The 16,619-nt window shown below is 40.2% G+C and overlaps 1 protein-coding gene across 1 annotated transcript in view; it reads left to right on the forward strand.

Moving 5' to 3' along the window:
- The window catches only part of LOC115229909 (trypsin alpha-3), a 16,938-nt gene extending 11,939 nt beyond the window's left edge, over positions 1 to 4,999 (forward strand). Inside the window, exons 5-6 of the mRNA XM_029800170.2 lie at positions 435 to 577; positions 4,783 to 4,999. Of these exons, the coding sequence (XP_029656030.1) occupies positions 435 to 577; positions 4,783 to 4,938 (299 nt within the window). The 3' untranslated portion in view covers positions 4,939 to 4,999. The remainder of the gene's footprint in view (positions 1 to 434; positions 578 to 4,782) is intronic.
- Positions 5,000 to 16,619: the final 11,620 nt, after the last annotated feature.

Here is a 16,619-nt window from a genome sequence, read left to right on the forward strand (position 1 = left end):
ATCGACCCCGGGACTTATTCTTTTGTAAGCCCAGTACTTATTCTATCGGTCTCTTTTGCCGAACCGCTAAGTTACGGGAACATAAACACACACCAGCATCGGTTGTCAAGCAATGCTAGGAGGACAAACACAGACACACAAACACACACACACACACATATATATATATATATATATACATATATACGACGGGCTTCTTTCAGTTTCCGTCTACCAAATCCACTCACAAGGCTTTGGTCGGCCCGAGGCAATAGTAGAAGACACTTACCCAAGGTGCCATGCAGTGGGACTGAACCTGGAACCATGTGGCTGGTAAGCAAGCTACTTACCACACAGCCACTCCTGCCACTAAGCATTTTACCCAGCATGCTAATGGTTCCGCCAGCCGGCCGTTGTTAACTAAAATTTTCATATCAATGTTTCCATTCCAACAGATGATGGTCCTCTCTCAACAAGACTCCATTACACTTCGCTCCCAATAATTCCCCTGAAACATTGCCAGGCTCTGAGTCCATATCTACAGGATCAGCACCTTTGCGCAGGAGAATTAGGCCCCGACGGAAGGACCACCTGTAAGGTAAGAAGGAATGAAGACCACTACTTCAAATTTTAAAATTACAAGCTTGGACAATAATGGTCAATGGTGAGTGGACTTTGTGGGCAGAAACTGGAAAAAGCCCACCGTGTGTGTGTGTGTGTGTGTGTGTGTATGGATGTATGTATGTGCAGGGGATCTCTCTCTCCCTCTCTCTCTATATATATATAATGGAATTATTGTATACAGTGCTCAGGTGCACCATAACTTGTCAAAAAGTGCTTATAAAGCATATGCAGTAATGTATAAATGTCTGGAAAGTGAACAGTGTATGAGTCAGATACATGCTTGTGTGTGTATGGAGGGGAGAAAGATCAGGTGTAGTGTTGGCGAATCTCAGGAAGCATGGAAGTTTTGAAGGATGCAGTGCTCCGACAACTAACAACTGATGCCGGCAGTCTGTTCCATGCTTCAGCAACTCTTAGCGTGAAAAAGTGTTTCTGAAAGTCATGGGAGCTGTGCTGTTTTCTGACTTTGTAAATATGTCCACGGATGTTAGACGGGTGGAGTTTGAAAAGGTGCTCAGAGTTATTGTTTGTAAGATGGTTAATAATTTTATGGGTGTCTGCCAAGTCAGCTGCCAGACGTCGGAGTTTCAATGTGTCCATGCCCAGGAAAGTAAGGCGTTCAGAATATGGCAAATGCCTGATGGAGGGTATTCTTTTGGTTGCATGTCACTGAATGGCTTCCAGACGATTGATATCCTGGGCAAGATAGGGGTTCCAGACAGGTGACACACACAGACACACACACACGCACATACACACACACACACACACACACACACACACACAATGTATATATACATGTATGTATGTATGTATGTACATATCTATGTGTGTGTCTTCATGTTTCTGCTTGACAACCATTGTAGGTTTGTTTATGTCCCTGTAACTTAGCAGTTCTGCAAAAGAGCCTGTTTAAAAAAAAAAAGAAACAAAAAACACCAAAGAAACAAACAAAACACATAAGTACTGGGGCCAATTTGTTCGACTAAAACTCTTCAAGGTGACGGTGCCCCAGCATGGCCGCAGTCCACAGACCGAAACAAGTAAAAACTAAAAAGACAAGTAAATAAATAAATAAACAAATAAAATCGTTTGCTATAACAACAACAACAACAACAACAACACAATAAAGACGAGAACAACAACAACAGCAACAACAATGACAAGAAGAAGAAGAAGAAGAAGAGAAGAAGAAGAGCAATGGTGATGAAAGAGAGAGAATGAAAGGCAAAATGTCAGAAAATGGTAAATGTTGGATGGTGAGGGAATTTGATGGAAGTGTTGAACTGATGCACTTTGCAGGATGTCCTGTATGAACTAGCAGCCAATGGTAGGGGTGTGTGGGTGTGTGGGTGTGGGTGGGGTGGGTGGGGGGTTGCGGGTGGTATTGTGTGTACTTATATGTGTATGTATGAGTATGTATTTGCATGTATGTATGTGTGTGTATGTATGTATGTATGTATGTATGTGTGTGTGTGTATGTATGTATGTATGTATGTATGTATGTATTTATGTGTGAATGTATGTATGTATGTGTGTCTATGTATGTATTTGTATGTATGTATGTATGTATGCATGTGTGTGTGTGTGTGTTCGTATGTGTGTGTGTGTGTGTGTGTTCGTATGTGTGTGTTTGTGTGTGGGTATATGATCGTGTGTACGTACGACTGTGTGTGCGTATGATTGTGTGTGTGTATCAATGTCCATGTATGTATGTATATGTATGAGTGTGTGTATGTATATGTATGTATTTGCAAATATGTATATACATATGTATGCGTGTATATGTGTGTGAGTTGTGTGTGCATGTGTGTGTTCGTGCGTGCGCGTATGATTGTGCATATGATTGTGTGCGTGTGTATCAATGTCCATGTATGTATGTGTATGTATGAGTATGTGTACGTTTATGTATGTATTTGCAAGTATGCATACACATACGTATGCGTGTATATGTGTGTGGATTGTGTGTGTGTATGAGTGTGTGGGTGTATGATCGTGTGTATGTATGAACGTACATGTATGTATGTATATGTATATATATATATGTAATTTCATGTATGCATGCATGTGTGTGTGTATGTGTACATACATATATACATACATACATACATATATATATATATAGATATAGATATAGATATATATATATATGTATGTGTATATATATGACGTGGCCGATGACAGTATCAATTTCTTTATTGCCCACAGGGGGCTAAACATAGAGGGGACAAACAAGGACAGACAAAGGGATTAAGTCAATTACATCGACCCAGTGCGTAACTGGTACTTATTTAATCGACCCCGAAGGGATGAAAGGCAAAGTCGACCTCGATGAAAGGCAAAGTCGGCCGATGACAGTATCGCCTGATTGGCACTTGTGCCAGTGGGACATTAAAAGCACCATCTGAGCATGATCGTTGCCAGGGCCACGGATTGGCTCCTGTGCCAGTGGCATGTAAGAAGCACCATTCGAGCGTGATCATTGCCAGCACCGCCTTACTGGCACAAGTGCCATTGACACGTGAAAAACAACATTAGAATGTGGTCATTGGTATTAAAACTGCTTCAGTTGCTAATAATTAATTTTTAATAAGCCATCTCGTTATTTGAGACATCAGCATCTGAAAAAATGCTGATATTCTAAATATTGCAGCAATGAGATGCGACTGGCATGTGGTGACCAGTACTTGCCACTGATGAGGTCCAGCAGATTAAAATCACGTGATATGGGAATTCTGCCTCCCTCAACGGCTGATTCTTGTTTGCTATGATTTACGTGTGGGTCATTTTTGTTCTTTTTTTAAGCGCCAAGTGTCTAAATGAGAGGTTCTCTCAGGGCGAATAATTCAGTAGTTGGTGTTCAGACCAGACGTTCCATGTTTAGTTGGATAGAAAGATTGCCTATACATACACATATAGATATATTTATGTACACGGAATGAATTGGAGAAGTTCTTAAGCAGATCAGGCCGAAAATGTCGCTAGAATCTAGGATCACCAAGCATAGATTGGCATATTTCGGTCATATTATGTGGAGAAAATCCCTGGAGAAGGACATCATGCTTGGAATGGTAAGTGGCAAGAGAGGAAGAGGTCAACCAAGAACCCACTGGCTTGACACCATCAAGAGTGATACTGGAATGGACATAGCCAGTCTGAAAGAAGCGGCCCAGGATAGAACTGACTGGGGGACACTGATCCATCGAGTGACCGAGAGTCGACTTCGACTAAGCGGACAGAGAGAGAGTGCCTAACTGACCCTACTATACTGTGTTGTTGACAAAATCAAACAATGTGCATGTGTGAAATTAATAGTATAATGTGGTGACAATTTTCTCACCACACCCACTGTGTGTGTGTGTGTGTGTGTGTGTGTGTGTGTGTGCATGTGTGTGTGTGTAGTGCAAAGGAGAGCTTGGTTGAGAGACTTTTCTATAAGCAACCCAACGTCTCTAGGAAATTAAATGAATTGTGTGATGGTGCTGTTTTTCTCACAGACGGTGCCCAAATGACCCTACTATACTGTGTAGTCGACAAAATCAAATTTAAGCAATGTGCATGTGCAAAATTAAAAGTATAATGTGGCGACAATTTACTCATCACACCCACTGTGTGTGTGTGTGTGTGTGTGTGTGTAGGGTGCAAAGGAAAGCTTGGTTGAGAGACTTTTCTATGAGCAACCCAATATCTCTAGGAAATTAAAAACTTAATTGCATAGGCGTAGGAGTGGCTGTGTGGTAAGTAGCTTGCTTACCAACCACATGGTTCCGGGTTCAGTCCCACTGCGTGGCACCTTGGGCAAGTGTCTTCTACTATAGCCACGGGCCGACCAAAGCCTTGTGAGTGGATTTGGTAGACGGAAACTGAAAGAAGCCCGTCGTATATATGTATATATATATATATATGTGTGTGTGTGTGTTTGTGTGTCTGTGTTTGTCCCCCTGGTATTGCTTGACAACCGATGCTGGTGTGTTTACGTCCCCGTAACTTAGCAGTTCGGCAAAAGAGAACCGATAGAATAAGTACTGGGCTTACAACGAATAAGTGCTGGGGTCGATTTGCTCGATTAAAGACGGTGCTCCAGCATGGCCACAGTCAAATGATTGAAACAAGTAAAAGAGTGAAAGAGAGTATAATAAATAAACGAACTCTAAGACCTTTATCTCTTTTTTTTTTCAGGGAGATTCCGGAAGTCCCTTAATGTGTCTCGATGCCCACAAAAAGGAAAGAATTCTGGCTGGCATCGTGTCCTATGGCTGGAAGTGTAAGACTGGTCTCTCCGTTTATGCCAGGGTCTCTTTCTTTCATCAGTGGATTTTGAAACACATATTGTAAGCAATTAGCACCTGCTACAGGTGATTAAACGAAATAATAAAAATTAATAAGATGTTGTAAATATTATTATATACGAATCTTATGGTTCCAGGTTCAGTCCCACATCATGGCACCTTGGTCAAGTTTCTTCTTTTATAGCATCAGGCCAAGTAAAGCTTTGCGAGTGGTGGACATGGTGGACGGAAACTGAAAGAAGCCCATCATATACATGTATGCATGTATGTATGTATGTATGTGTGTATGTATGTATCTATGTATGTATGTGTGTATGTATGTATGTATGAATGTATGTATGTCATTATTCAGTTTATTCCAAGATTTCTTGCCAATATATCTATCTACTATCTATCTATCTATCTATCTATCTATCTATCTATCTATCTATCTATCTATCTATCTATATATATATATATCTATATATCTATATATATATATATATTATTATATATATAATATATATATATAATATATATATATATATATGTATGTATGTATATATATATTTCGATGACTGGCATCTGTGCTAGTGGAGCGCTAAGAGCACCATCCGAGTGTGATCGTTGCCAGAACAGCTGACTAGTATCCGTGCCAGTGGCACGTAAAAAGCACCATTCAAGCATGATCATTACCAGTGCTGCCTTACTGGCACTTGTGTCGGTGGCACGTAAAAAACACCATTTGAGCGTGGCCGTTGTCAGTACTGCCTGACTGGCCCTCGTGCCGGTGGCACGTAAAAGCACCCACTACACTCACGGAGTGGTTGGCATTAGGAAGGTCATCCAGCTGTAGAAACTCTGCCAGATCAAGATTGGAGTCTGGTGCAGCCATCTGGTTCACCAGTCCTCAGTCAAATCATCCAACCCATGCCAGCATGGAACCAAATCTACTGAACCAAATCTCAAACTATTTCTGCCAAAGTGGTGTAGTTGAGGAGGTGTCCTCTTGAAAACAGTTAACAGTTTGCAATTTAGTTGGGATTGACGAAATGGTGGACTTAAGAATGTATTCAATCGCTGACCATGTTTGAATGGTAATACAAGGACCAGAGACACGCTTCATACCAGCTAAACATTCATAACAATGATCACTGGAACATTTGTTTGGGTAGTGAATGTCTGAACGACAATGTGAGAGGCTAAGATTTCCAAACAAAGAGAGAGAACAGACAACACGGATTTTACAGAAATAATCAGTAAACGAAGCCGTATGTAACAATTATTGTTGTTGTCATCCAGATTCCAGTGTTGGGGGTTATGTTTCATCATCATCATCATCATCAATTAACGTCCGTTCTCCATGCTGGCATGGGTTGGACGGTTGAACTGGGGTCTGGGAAGCCAGATGGCTGCACCAGGCTCCAGTCTGATCTGGCAGTGTTTCTACAGCTGGATTCCCTTCCAAACGCCAACCACTCCAAGAGTGTAGTATTTCTCTATTAGAAACCAGATCTGTCTTTCTAGGAAGAATATTAATAAATAAAAAGTATACACACGCATATGTACATACATACCCAGTTGATCTTGAAATTCCAATGAAGGAGTCTTGGATCATCATCATCATCGTTTAACGTCCGTTTTCCATGCCAGCATGGAAAACGGACGATTTTGTCTCAGGGCTGGCGAACCAGATGGCGGCACCAGGCTCCAGTCTTGATCAGAGTTTCTACAGCTGGATGCCCTTCCTAACACCAACCACTCCGAAAGTGTAGTGGGTGCTTTTAAGTGCCTCTGACACGGGGGGCCAGTCAGGCAGTACTGGCAATGGCCACGCTCGAATCTTTTTACACATGCTACCGGCATCTAGATTAGAAATTGGTTCTTTCTCTATTGGCAAGAAATCTTGAAATAAAATCGAATAGTGATATATATATATATATACATACACACACACATACATACATACACACACACATACATACATACATACATACATACATACATACATACGTACGTACGTACGTACATGCACACATAATCAAATTACCTTTACAAGGCGCCATGCCACGGGACCGAACCTGGATCCATATGGTTAAGAAGCAAGCTTCTTCTCACACGGCCATGCCTGCGCTTAATACACTAAAAACGCTTTTCCTCAATACGAGCCGTTGACATTGGGGTACCTCGAATTCGCCCTGATTGTTTTATGCCACCAAGTATTGTATAATGAAACTAAAGATAATAATTAAACAATTAACGAAAGGGTAGAAAAGTTACAATACAAGGGAAATAATTCTAATATAATTAGTTTTACATTTATTATCTCCCTTTTATTTTTCTCAAAACTTTATATTATTTAGTTGTGTCTGGGGAAAGTCATTTTCTTTTTTTGCCTTAGAATTTAACACACTCACCGGTAAAATTTCCACTTATTTCTTATTTCAAGACTATTGAAAAGGTTGCAAGATGCAAGGAAAATTTTAAGAAAATAAAAATAAGAAATAAGGGAAAATTTTACCGGTCTCCAGACACAACAGAATATGCTTCAACACACGAACTCACATAAAGAATCTTGCAATCCAAAAATGAAATTATATTATTTACGTTTATGAATTTGTTTTGCAAGATTCCTGATGTGAAATCATGTTTTGAAACATTATTTCAGATTTGTGAAGTCGTTGTGCATATAAAATCGTTCGCACGCCGGAAAAAAATTACTTAGCAGCATTTCTTCCGGCTTTACATTCTGAGATTTAAATTCTACTGATGTCAACTTTTGCATCCCGAAAAACTGAGGCCATCACCCTCCCTGCAGATGAAACAACCCTGACCTTCTTCGGAGCAAATGAGGAGGGGTGTTTGTACTGCATGGATTGTCTCTTTGTCTCTGGTTCAAAGTGATGAAGCCAACACTCATCCTGGATTAGGAAACGTCCGAGGAAACCAGCTGGATCTGCCTCAAACAATGTCAGATTTTCCCATGATATGATCAGCCTGGTACGCTTTCGATCACAGGTCAGAGTATATGGCACCCACCCAACAGAAACTTTCATCATATCAAGTTCATAGTGCAGAATATTCCCAAATCAGTCAAGGGATATTCTAATAGCACTGGCTATTTGATTTCCAGTCAATCGCCTGTCATCCATCACCATCTGGGGATCACAATCAATGTTTTCCTTGATGCTGGAAATTACAGAACGACCAGACATTGGGTCGTTTTCAAGACCCTCTTTCTCTGCCTAAATTCAGTTGTTCACTGTTGCGTGGTTAATAAAGCTGGACTGTCATCCCCAGATCTAATAATCATGTTTGCATGAATATCCTTGGGGCTAAACCTTTTATCTGTAAATACTTGATAAAATCATGATGCCATATTTTGTCCAGTGAGTGTGTTACATAATAAGGTACAAAAAGAAAACGACTCTCCCCAGACACAACAGAATATGCTTCAACACACGAACTCATATAAAGAATCTTACAAACCAAATCCAAAAACGAAATATTTTGTCCAGTTGAGATTTCGCCACTGCTTAGTTATGAAGTCTCCTTAGAACAGTCAGGTGTCAGTTTACCTGGAAAGAAACAACTCAGTTATTAATAAAAAGCTCTTAAAATTACTGCATGCAAGATTTCACAACTCCAGCATCTCTCCTTCATAGTCAACCTGTCAGCTTTTCAATCCATCCTCGTACAGAGGCAAATTTCTGTACGCTCAGCAAAATTGAGGAAACATTGCCTGGAATTAAACAATAATAACAACAACAATAACTATGTAGTGAATCTTGCAAGCATGAAGTGGATTCGATCCACCATAGCCAAATTTAAATTAACACTGCTACAGAGCTTTTCCCACGATGGAACAATGGTTTTTCTCTGACAGCAGTTTTTGCATTTTCCAGATGCCTTTAGCAAGGCCGAAATAATGTCTTCACCACTTGACCCTTTCCAACCTCTTCTACTTCACCAAAGGCTAGAATAGAGATAACAAGACCACCAACTGAATCTATTGTTCTCAATATATCTAACTTTCTGGATAGTTATATAAGCAAGAACACCCCAAGCAAAAATCAGTTAGTCACCTTGGTGACTGTTCCAATGATGGATTGGATCTGTGTTTGTCCCCCCATCACCACTTGATAACTGATGTTAGTGTGTTTATGTTCCTGTAACTTAGCAGTTCAGGAAGAAAAAAAAAAGACTGATAGAATAAGTACTAGGCTTAAAAAATAAGTCCAGGGGTCAATTTGTTTGACTAAAAAAATACTTCAAGTTGATGCTCCAGCATGGCTGCAGTCAAATCACTAAAACAACTAAAAGAATAAAGAATGTCTCTCACTTTCTCTTTCTCTTCCTCTCTCATACATATATACATACACACTCACACACATATATATATATTTGCATATGTATATATATACATACATATATGTACATACATATATACATACACACATATATAGATACATATACATATATATATATATATATATATTATATATATATATATATATATATATATATATATATATACATATATATATATATAGCTAACGTCAGTTAGTGGACTGACCACTAGAATTATGGAAGCAGGCAGACAACACGGCCAGAGGGAAAAGAAAGACAACGTCCCACACCCTACAACTCTCACTAGCTCTAAATTTTGTTCTCTTAGAACATCATTCTATCTCTCTCTGTATTTACTACTAAACAATGAAGAGGACACAAACACAAACTTTACTTCGCATTTCTTTTGGATTTATCAAAACCTGCTCGTTGAGGCAAGGTATTGTAACGTAACGGTAAATAAATACTTTCTTAAAACTTCATGCATTGTCTATCCTTCACATCCTACAGTAAGCAATATTAACATCAAGCATTTGTCTTATGAAGAAAGGCTGAAGACGCTCGACCTTTATTCTCTAGAAAAACGACGATGCCATGGTGATCACATTCTCGCTCACAACATCATAAGCGGAAAGTGTAACCTCTCGAAAGAGCTGTTCTTCACTCCTGCTCCAGAGTGTCGGCTGTGGGGTCACTCCGAAAAGCTCTATCTGCGACAATTTCATCTCAATCGAAGGAGAGGGCCTTTCTCCGTCCGGGTTGTGGATCCGTGGAATAAGCTGCCGGACGAGATGGTGAAGATGCCGACGACCGCTCGGTTCAAAATCTCTCTTGACCAGAAATGGCCTGAACTCTTTGCATGAATACCCCTGTACATAACTCCATGTCCCCCTAAATGGCCTTGCTTTTCGTTTTTTGAGCCCCAAATTAACTTAACTTAACAAATTTCTTATCGTCACACCAGCTGACTCCGTTGTGGTGCACCTGAGCACTGTATACAATAATTTCATTGTTATTATATCATAATAATGTTTACTAATCAATATCTGCCGTTACTACTGGATGGAAGCACTCCGTCGGTTACGACGATGAGGGTTCCGGTTGATCCGAATCAACGGAACAGCCTGCTCGTGAAATTAACGTGTAAGTGGCTGAGCACTCCACAGACACGTGTACTTTTAATGTAGTTCTCGGGGAGATTCAGCGTGACACAGAGAGTGACAAGGCCGGCCCTTTGAAATACAGGTACAACAGAAACAGGAAGTAAGAGTGAAAGAAAGTTGTGGTGAAAGACTACAGCCGGAGCCTCATGGAGCTTTTAGGTGTTTTCGCTCAATAAACACTCACAACGCCCGGTCTGGGAATTGAAACCACGATCCTATGACCACGAGTCCGCTGCCCTAACCACTGGGCCATTGCGCCTCCACGCCGTTACTACTACACTGTATTGTACTCTACATTGGATAATTTAGTCCGAGATACACTTTGGCTAAATAAACGAAGGAATACTCAGGTTGGAGGGTCACCTGGATCGTGAATGACCTAGGGTTAAACAACAGCAATAATAGCAAGGAAGTGAACATTGAATTGTATAGTCCTAGATAAACTGTGGTTGATTAAAATTTGGGATGCTTGCAACATGAACATCTTTGATTATAGATCTGTTGGATCAGGGCTGAGCTGGGGCTGAACAATAATCACAAGGAGGTGCACATTTGATAAGGTAGTCCAAGGTACACTGAGGCTGAATAAAAGATGGGGTGGTCACAACGAGAAGACCTCTGATCATAGATCTATTGGATCAGAACTGACTCGGGGTTAAACAACAGTCACAAGGGAGAAGACATATGATAAGGTAGTCCAAGGTACACTGTGACTGAATAAAAGATAGGGCTTGGTTAAAGGTTGATAGGTTACCAACCTTTACACCCCCCCACTGACCCAGGAGAATAAAAAGGATCTGTCTGAAGGAATGAGAGTAATGGAGAATTCTTTAATTAAGAAATACAGGTATTTCCTCACCTGTAAATCAAATTGGAAATTGCTTGCTTAAAAAGTCTTCAACATTCCTTGTACAATAATAATAATTGTTAGTTTGTGTGTGTGTGTGTGTGTGTGTGGTGTGTGTGTGTGTGTGTGAGTATGTGTGTGTGAGTGTGTGTGTGTGTGTGTGTGAGTGTGTGTGTATGTGTGTGTGTGTGTGTATATGTGTGTGAATGTGTATGTGTATGTGAGTGTGTGTGAGTGTGTGTGTATGTGTGTATGTGTTTGTGTGTGTGTGTGTGTGAGTGTGTGTGTGTGTCTGAGAGTGTGTGTATGTAATATGTGTGAGTGTGTGTGTGTAAGTGTGTGTATGTAATGTGTATGTGTGAGTGTGTTTGAGTGTGTGTGTATGTAATATGTGTGAGTGTGTATGTAATGTGTGTGTGTGAGTGTGTGTGTGTGTGTAAGTGTGTGTCTGCGGGTGTGTGGGTGTGTGAGTGTGTATGTAATATGTGCGTGTGTATATGTGTGTGTGTCTGCAAGTATGGCCGTGTGAGTAAGAAGTTTGTTTTGCAACCACATATCTATTCAAGTTTATTCCCACAGTTTGAAAACTGGTGTCAGTTTGATTAACCGCCCACCTCCCCCCAACAGAAACAACAGAATAAGTCTGAGACTTAATTTTTAACCAGCGCAAGAAGCAAACGATCAATCAGTTTGCTGAATAGATATCGAACAAATTGTCTAACAATAAAGAAGTGAGATTGAACCAGCGTGAGTGTGTTATTGGTGTAATGACCCTCCCAGGGCACAAGACTTAATAAGTATTCTTAACAATTTCATCGATTGACCTGTCATAACGATTCTGCCAGCTCGCCGCCTTAATAATAACAAGAGCACTCAGAGAGTGCAGACCTCCGCCAAGGCAACACCAACGTCCTCTCGACGATTTGCCAGAGATGGTTTTCAAAGTGAGAATATCTGAAATAAACTCGACTGCTCTTACAAACGAGGATACTAAAAATGAACCCGATTGCTCTCAGAAATTAAATAAGAAAAAAAAAAAAAAAACTCTCTCTCTTTTACTCTTTTACTTGTTTCAATCATTTGACTGCGGCCATGCTGGAGCACCGCCTTTTACTCGAGCAACTCGACCCCGGGACTTATTCTTTTGTAAGCCCAGTACTTATTCTATCGGTCTCTTTTGCCGAACCGCTAAGTGACGGGGACATAAACACACCAGCATCGGTTGTCAAGCAATGTTGGGGGACAAACACAGATACACAAACACACACACGCATATATATATATATATATATATACATATATACAACGGGCTTCTTTCAGTTTCCGTCTACCAAATCCACTCACAAGGCTTTGGTCGGCTCGAGGCTATAGTAGAAGACACTTGCCCAAGGTGCCATGCAGTGGGACTGAACCCGGAACCATGTGGTCAGTAAGCAAGCTACTTACCACACAGCCACTCCTGCGCCTGGAAAAATAATCCAGAATGCTTGTCCGGTACCGGATCGATCCCCAAAATCTAACCAGTTCGTGCCAGCCATGGGACCAAACATCCCTGAAAGTGTCATCTGAATCCATCCAGCGGTTCTTGAGATATCTTGTCTACGGACAAACAAAACAAACAATCCCTCCACCCTAAGGCGGGGCGGAGGTAATAATCATCATCATCATCATCATCATCGTTTAACGTCCGTTCTCCATGCTAGCATGGATTGGACGGTTCGACCGGGGATCTGGGAAGCCAGGAGGCTGCACCAGGCTCCAGTCTTATCTGGCAGTGTTTCTACAGCTGGATGCCCTTCCTAACGCCAACCACTCTGTGAGTGTAGTGGGTGCTTTTTATGTGCCACCGGCACAGGTGCCATATGAGGCTGGCAACGGCCACGGTTGGACTGGTGCATTTTACGTGCCACCGGTACGGAAGCCAGTCGAGGCGGCGCTGGCATCGGCCACGATTCGGATAATGGATTCAAATTTTGGCACCAGACCAGCAATTTTTAGAAATTGGCGGTTAGTTGTTATGATCGAAGAATTATGGGTCGAAGGCAAACAGTTTCATATAATTTAAAGAATTAATAAAATCGTTTGATGAGTTTATCCTTAGATGTGTTCTTACATCTTGCAAGAAGGAAACCAATTCTATGAATGGGTACTATTTAAGAAGAGTGGTCCCGGTGCGCGCACTTGCGCTAGCTAGTCGTGACTAGTCGATCCTTACTTTGTTTTTGTGTTTTATTTACTTTGCTTAAAAAAATTATTTACTTTGTGTCATCTTTTCGGTTTGAACGGCAGTTTTTAACATAATTCCCACGTAACTAAACACTTTTAAACTTCGTATATTGGTAGAATGTGTTTATAAAACATCTTTTTCTCTTGGCTTTATTGAGAAAAATTTAATAGGTTATAAGATATTTGTTGTTTATTTTCTTCAATTTCTGCAATTTCAACCAATCAATGACCGTCCATTGAGGTAAAAAGCATTCTGTGCCGTATGAATATGTCCCTCGTTTAAGAAACAGATTGGGTTTATTTACATTTGTGAAGAAAAAAAAAGATACCCTTTCCCCCACCCCTAACCCTAAAATAGATTGAAATGCAATAGATCGATACTAGGGTCATAATTATGGGTGACAATTTCATATGACACCGCTAGAAAAAAACTGCCGTTCAAACCGAAAAGATCCACTTTGTGTAAAAAAATAATTTATTTTGTGTTTTATTTACTTTGTTAGGTAGTCATTGCAGGATCGACTAATCACGACTAGCTATCGCGGATGCACGAGTATGCGAGTGCGCGCACCGGACCACTCTTCTTAAATAGTACCCTATGAATGTTTCTTAGGTGCAGCGTAGCAATCGAGATTGTTTGTGTTTATACGTGTATCCATCTACCCCAAACTTAACGCACACCCGAACACATATAGGAAACATATACAGGCGCAGGAGTGGCTGTCTACCAACCACATAGTTCCGGGTTCAGTCCCACAGTGTGGCACCTTGGGCAAGTGTCTTCTACTATAGCCTTGGGCTGACCAAAGCCTTGTGAGTGGATTTGGTAGACGGAAACTGAAAGAAGCCCGTTGTATATATGTATGTATATATATATATATATGTGTGTGTGTGTGTTTGTGTGTCTGTGTTTGTCCCCTAGCATTGCTTGACAACCGATGCTGGTGTGTTTATGTCCCCGGTTCGGCAAAAGAGACCGATAGAATAAGTACTGGGCTTACAAAAGAATAAGTGCCGGGGTCGAGTTGCTCGACTAAAGGCGGTGCTCCAGCATGGCCGCAGTCAAATGACTGAAACAAGTAAAAGAGTAAAAGAGAGGGTAGGATAAAAATTACAGGAATTTTTTCTACTAGTGGCCAAGCATGCAGAAAGTAGGCAATAGACTATATATTATTTATATAAAATTGACCCTTCGAAATTACCCCTAGCCGTGGTTTGGATTTTGACTGGTCCTTCTAGCATGCTAGGTGTCCTGTCAACGCACCTCTCATATGTTTAAATGTACGCTAATTATATATATAGGAATATTATAACATTCTTACACACAGATAAATATACACACGTCCATATATATATATATATATATATATATATATATATTAAAAAATGTATGATAGATGCAGTCAATTCATTCTCTCTTACCTGTTGTGTCTGCCTTCCAAATGCTGTTTTTACTGAGATCTCCCTTTTTAGTAGAAGAAATAGCTATAACCCTTTGACTGCTATTTCTAAATTCGGTATGTGGTAAGGCAACTCGTTGCTAAACCCTTATTGCTTAGTATTACTTAAATTTTCCTCGAATGAGGCTTTTACATGCCGAAGACTACTTGGTGTAATTGATAATTTTTCCAAATAATTAATTTCACCCTTCATTATTACGGATAACCATATTTTATCTCAGTAGATGACCACAGCATCTTGTTTTGGCTACACGCGGGTGGGAAGGGGCTGTTGACACAATCGTTTCATTCACAAATTGAATTCGGTGATACCAGTTGCGGATTCTAGCTCGCTCTGATACTGAGTGGAGTTGGTGCCTTCTGGTATCTCAAAATTCAATATATATCTCATTTATGATTATAGTATTCTACGCTGAAGAGAAAAGAAGTTTCGGTAAGATAGAATTATTTATTATTTATATTTAATATTTAATTCTTATGCTTTCCTTAAAACTTGATTTCGAAACGTACGTCCGTGGATAACTAAAAAAATGTATGATAGATTGCAGTCAATTCATTCTCTCTTACCTGTTTGTGTCTGCCTTCTAAATGCTGTTTTTACTGAGATCTCCCTTTTTAGTAGAAGAAATAGCTATAACCCTTTGACTGCTATTTCTAAATTCGGTATGTGGTAAGGCAACTCGTTGCTAAACCCTTATTGCTTAGTATATATTATATATATATTCATATATATATATATATCCATCCTCTCTCTATATATATATATACATTATATATATATATATATATATATATAATATATATATATATATATATATATATATATATATATATATATATATACATATATATATATATAACAAGGTAAAGTTTTTTTTTTTATGTACTTCGAAATTTGCTATAAAATTGTGGTTTTTTGCCCGTGTTTGGCTGCTATTTCCAGCATGTAAAAATTACCTGTTAAAGGGTAATTGTCTATTTTGAAATACGTATGTATATATGTGTATATATAACTATTATAAACACTCGTTAACACACATACAGACACGCAAGCATATACACTCAAACACGAACACACATATATACAGATCCATACATGCACGCACACACACACAAAAATAGAAAAGCACACGCACGCACACACACAGACACACACATTTACACACACACACCTTCACACACGCACGCGCGCACACACAAACATTCACACAATTAGACGCCTTCACACACGCACGCACATACAGACACTCACACCTTCATACATGAATGCACACACACACACACAGAGTCACTCACACTTTCACACACGCACGCACACACACATTCACACACGCACACCTTCATACATGAATGCACACACATACACTTACACCTTCACACATGCACGCACATACACAGAGACACTCACCCACGAACGCACGCACACACAGACACTCACACATTCACACACTCACATCTTTACACACGCACGCACACACACAGACACACATCTTCACACACGCACGCACACACACACTGACACTCACACATTCACACTCACATCTTCACACACACACTGACACTCACATCTTCACACACAGACACTCACAAACACACACCTTCACACACGCACGCACACACAGACACACTCACACCTTCACACACAGACATTCACACCTTCACATACGCACGCACACACACACAGACACTCACACACACAGAC

The sequence above is a fragment of the Octopus sinensis genome, unplaced genomic scaffold, assembly GCF_006345805.1.
Source record: "Octopus sinensis unplaced genomic scaffold, ASM634580v1 Contig13849, whole genome shotgun sequence".
Classification (NCBI taxonomy): Eukaryota; Metazoa; Mollusca; class Cephalopoda; order Octopoda; family Octopodidae; genus Octopus; species Octopus sinensis.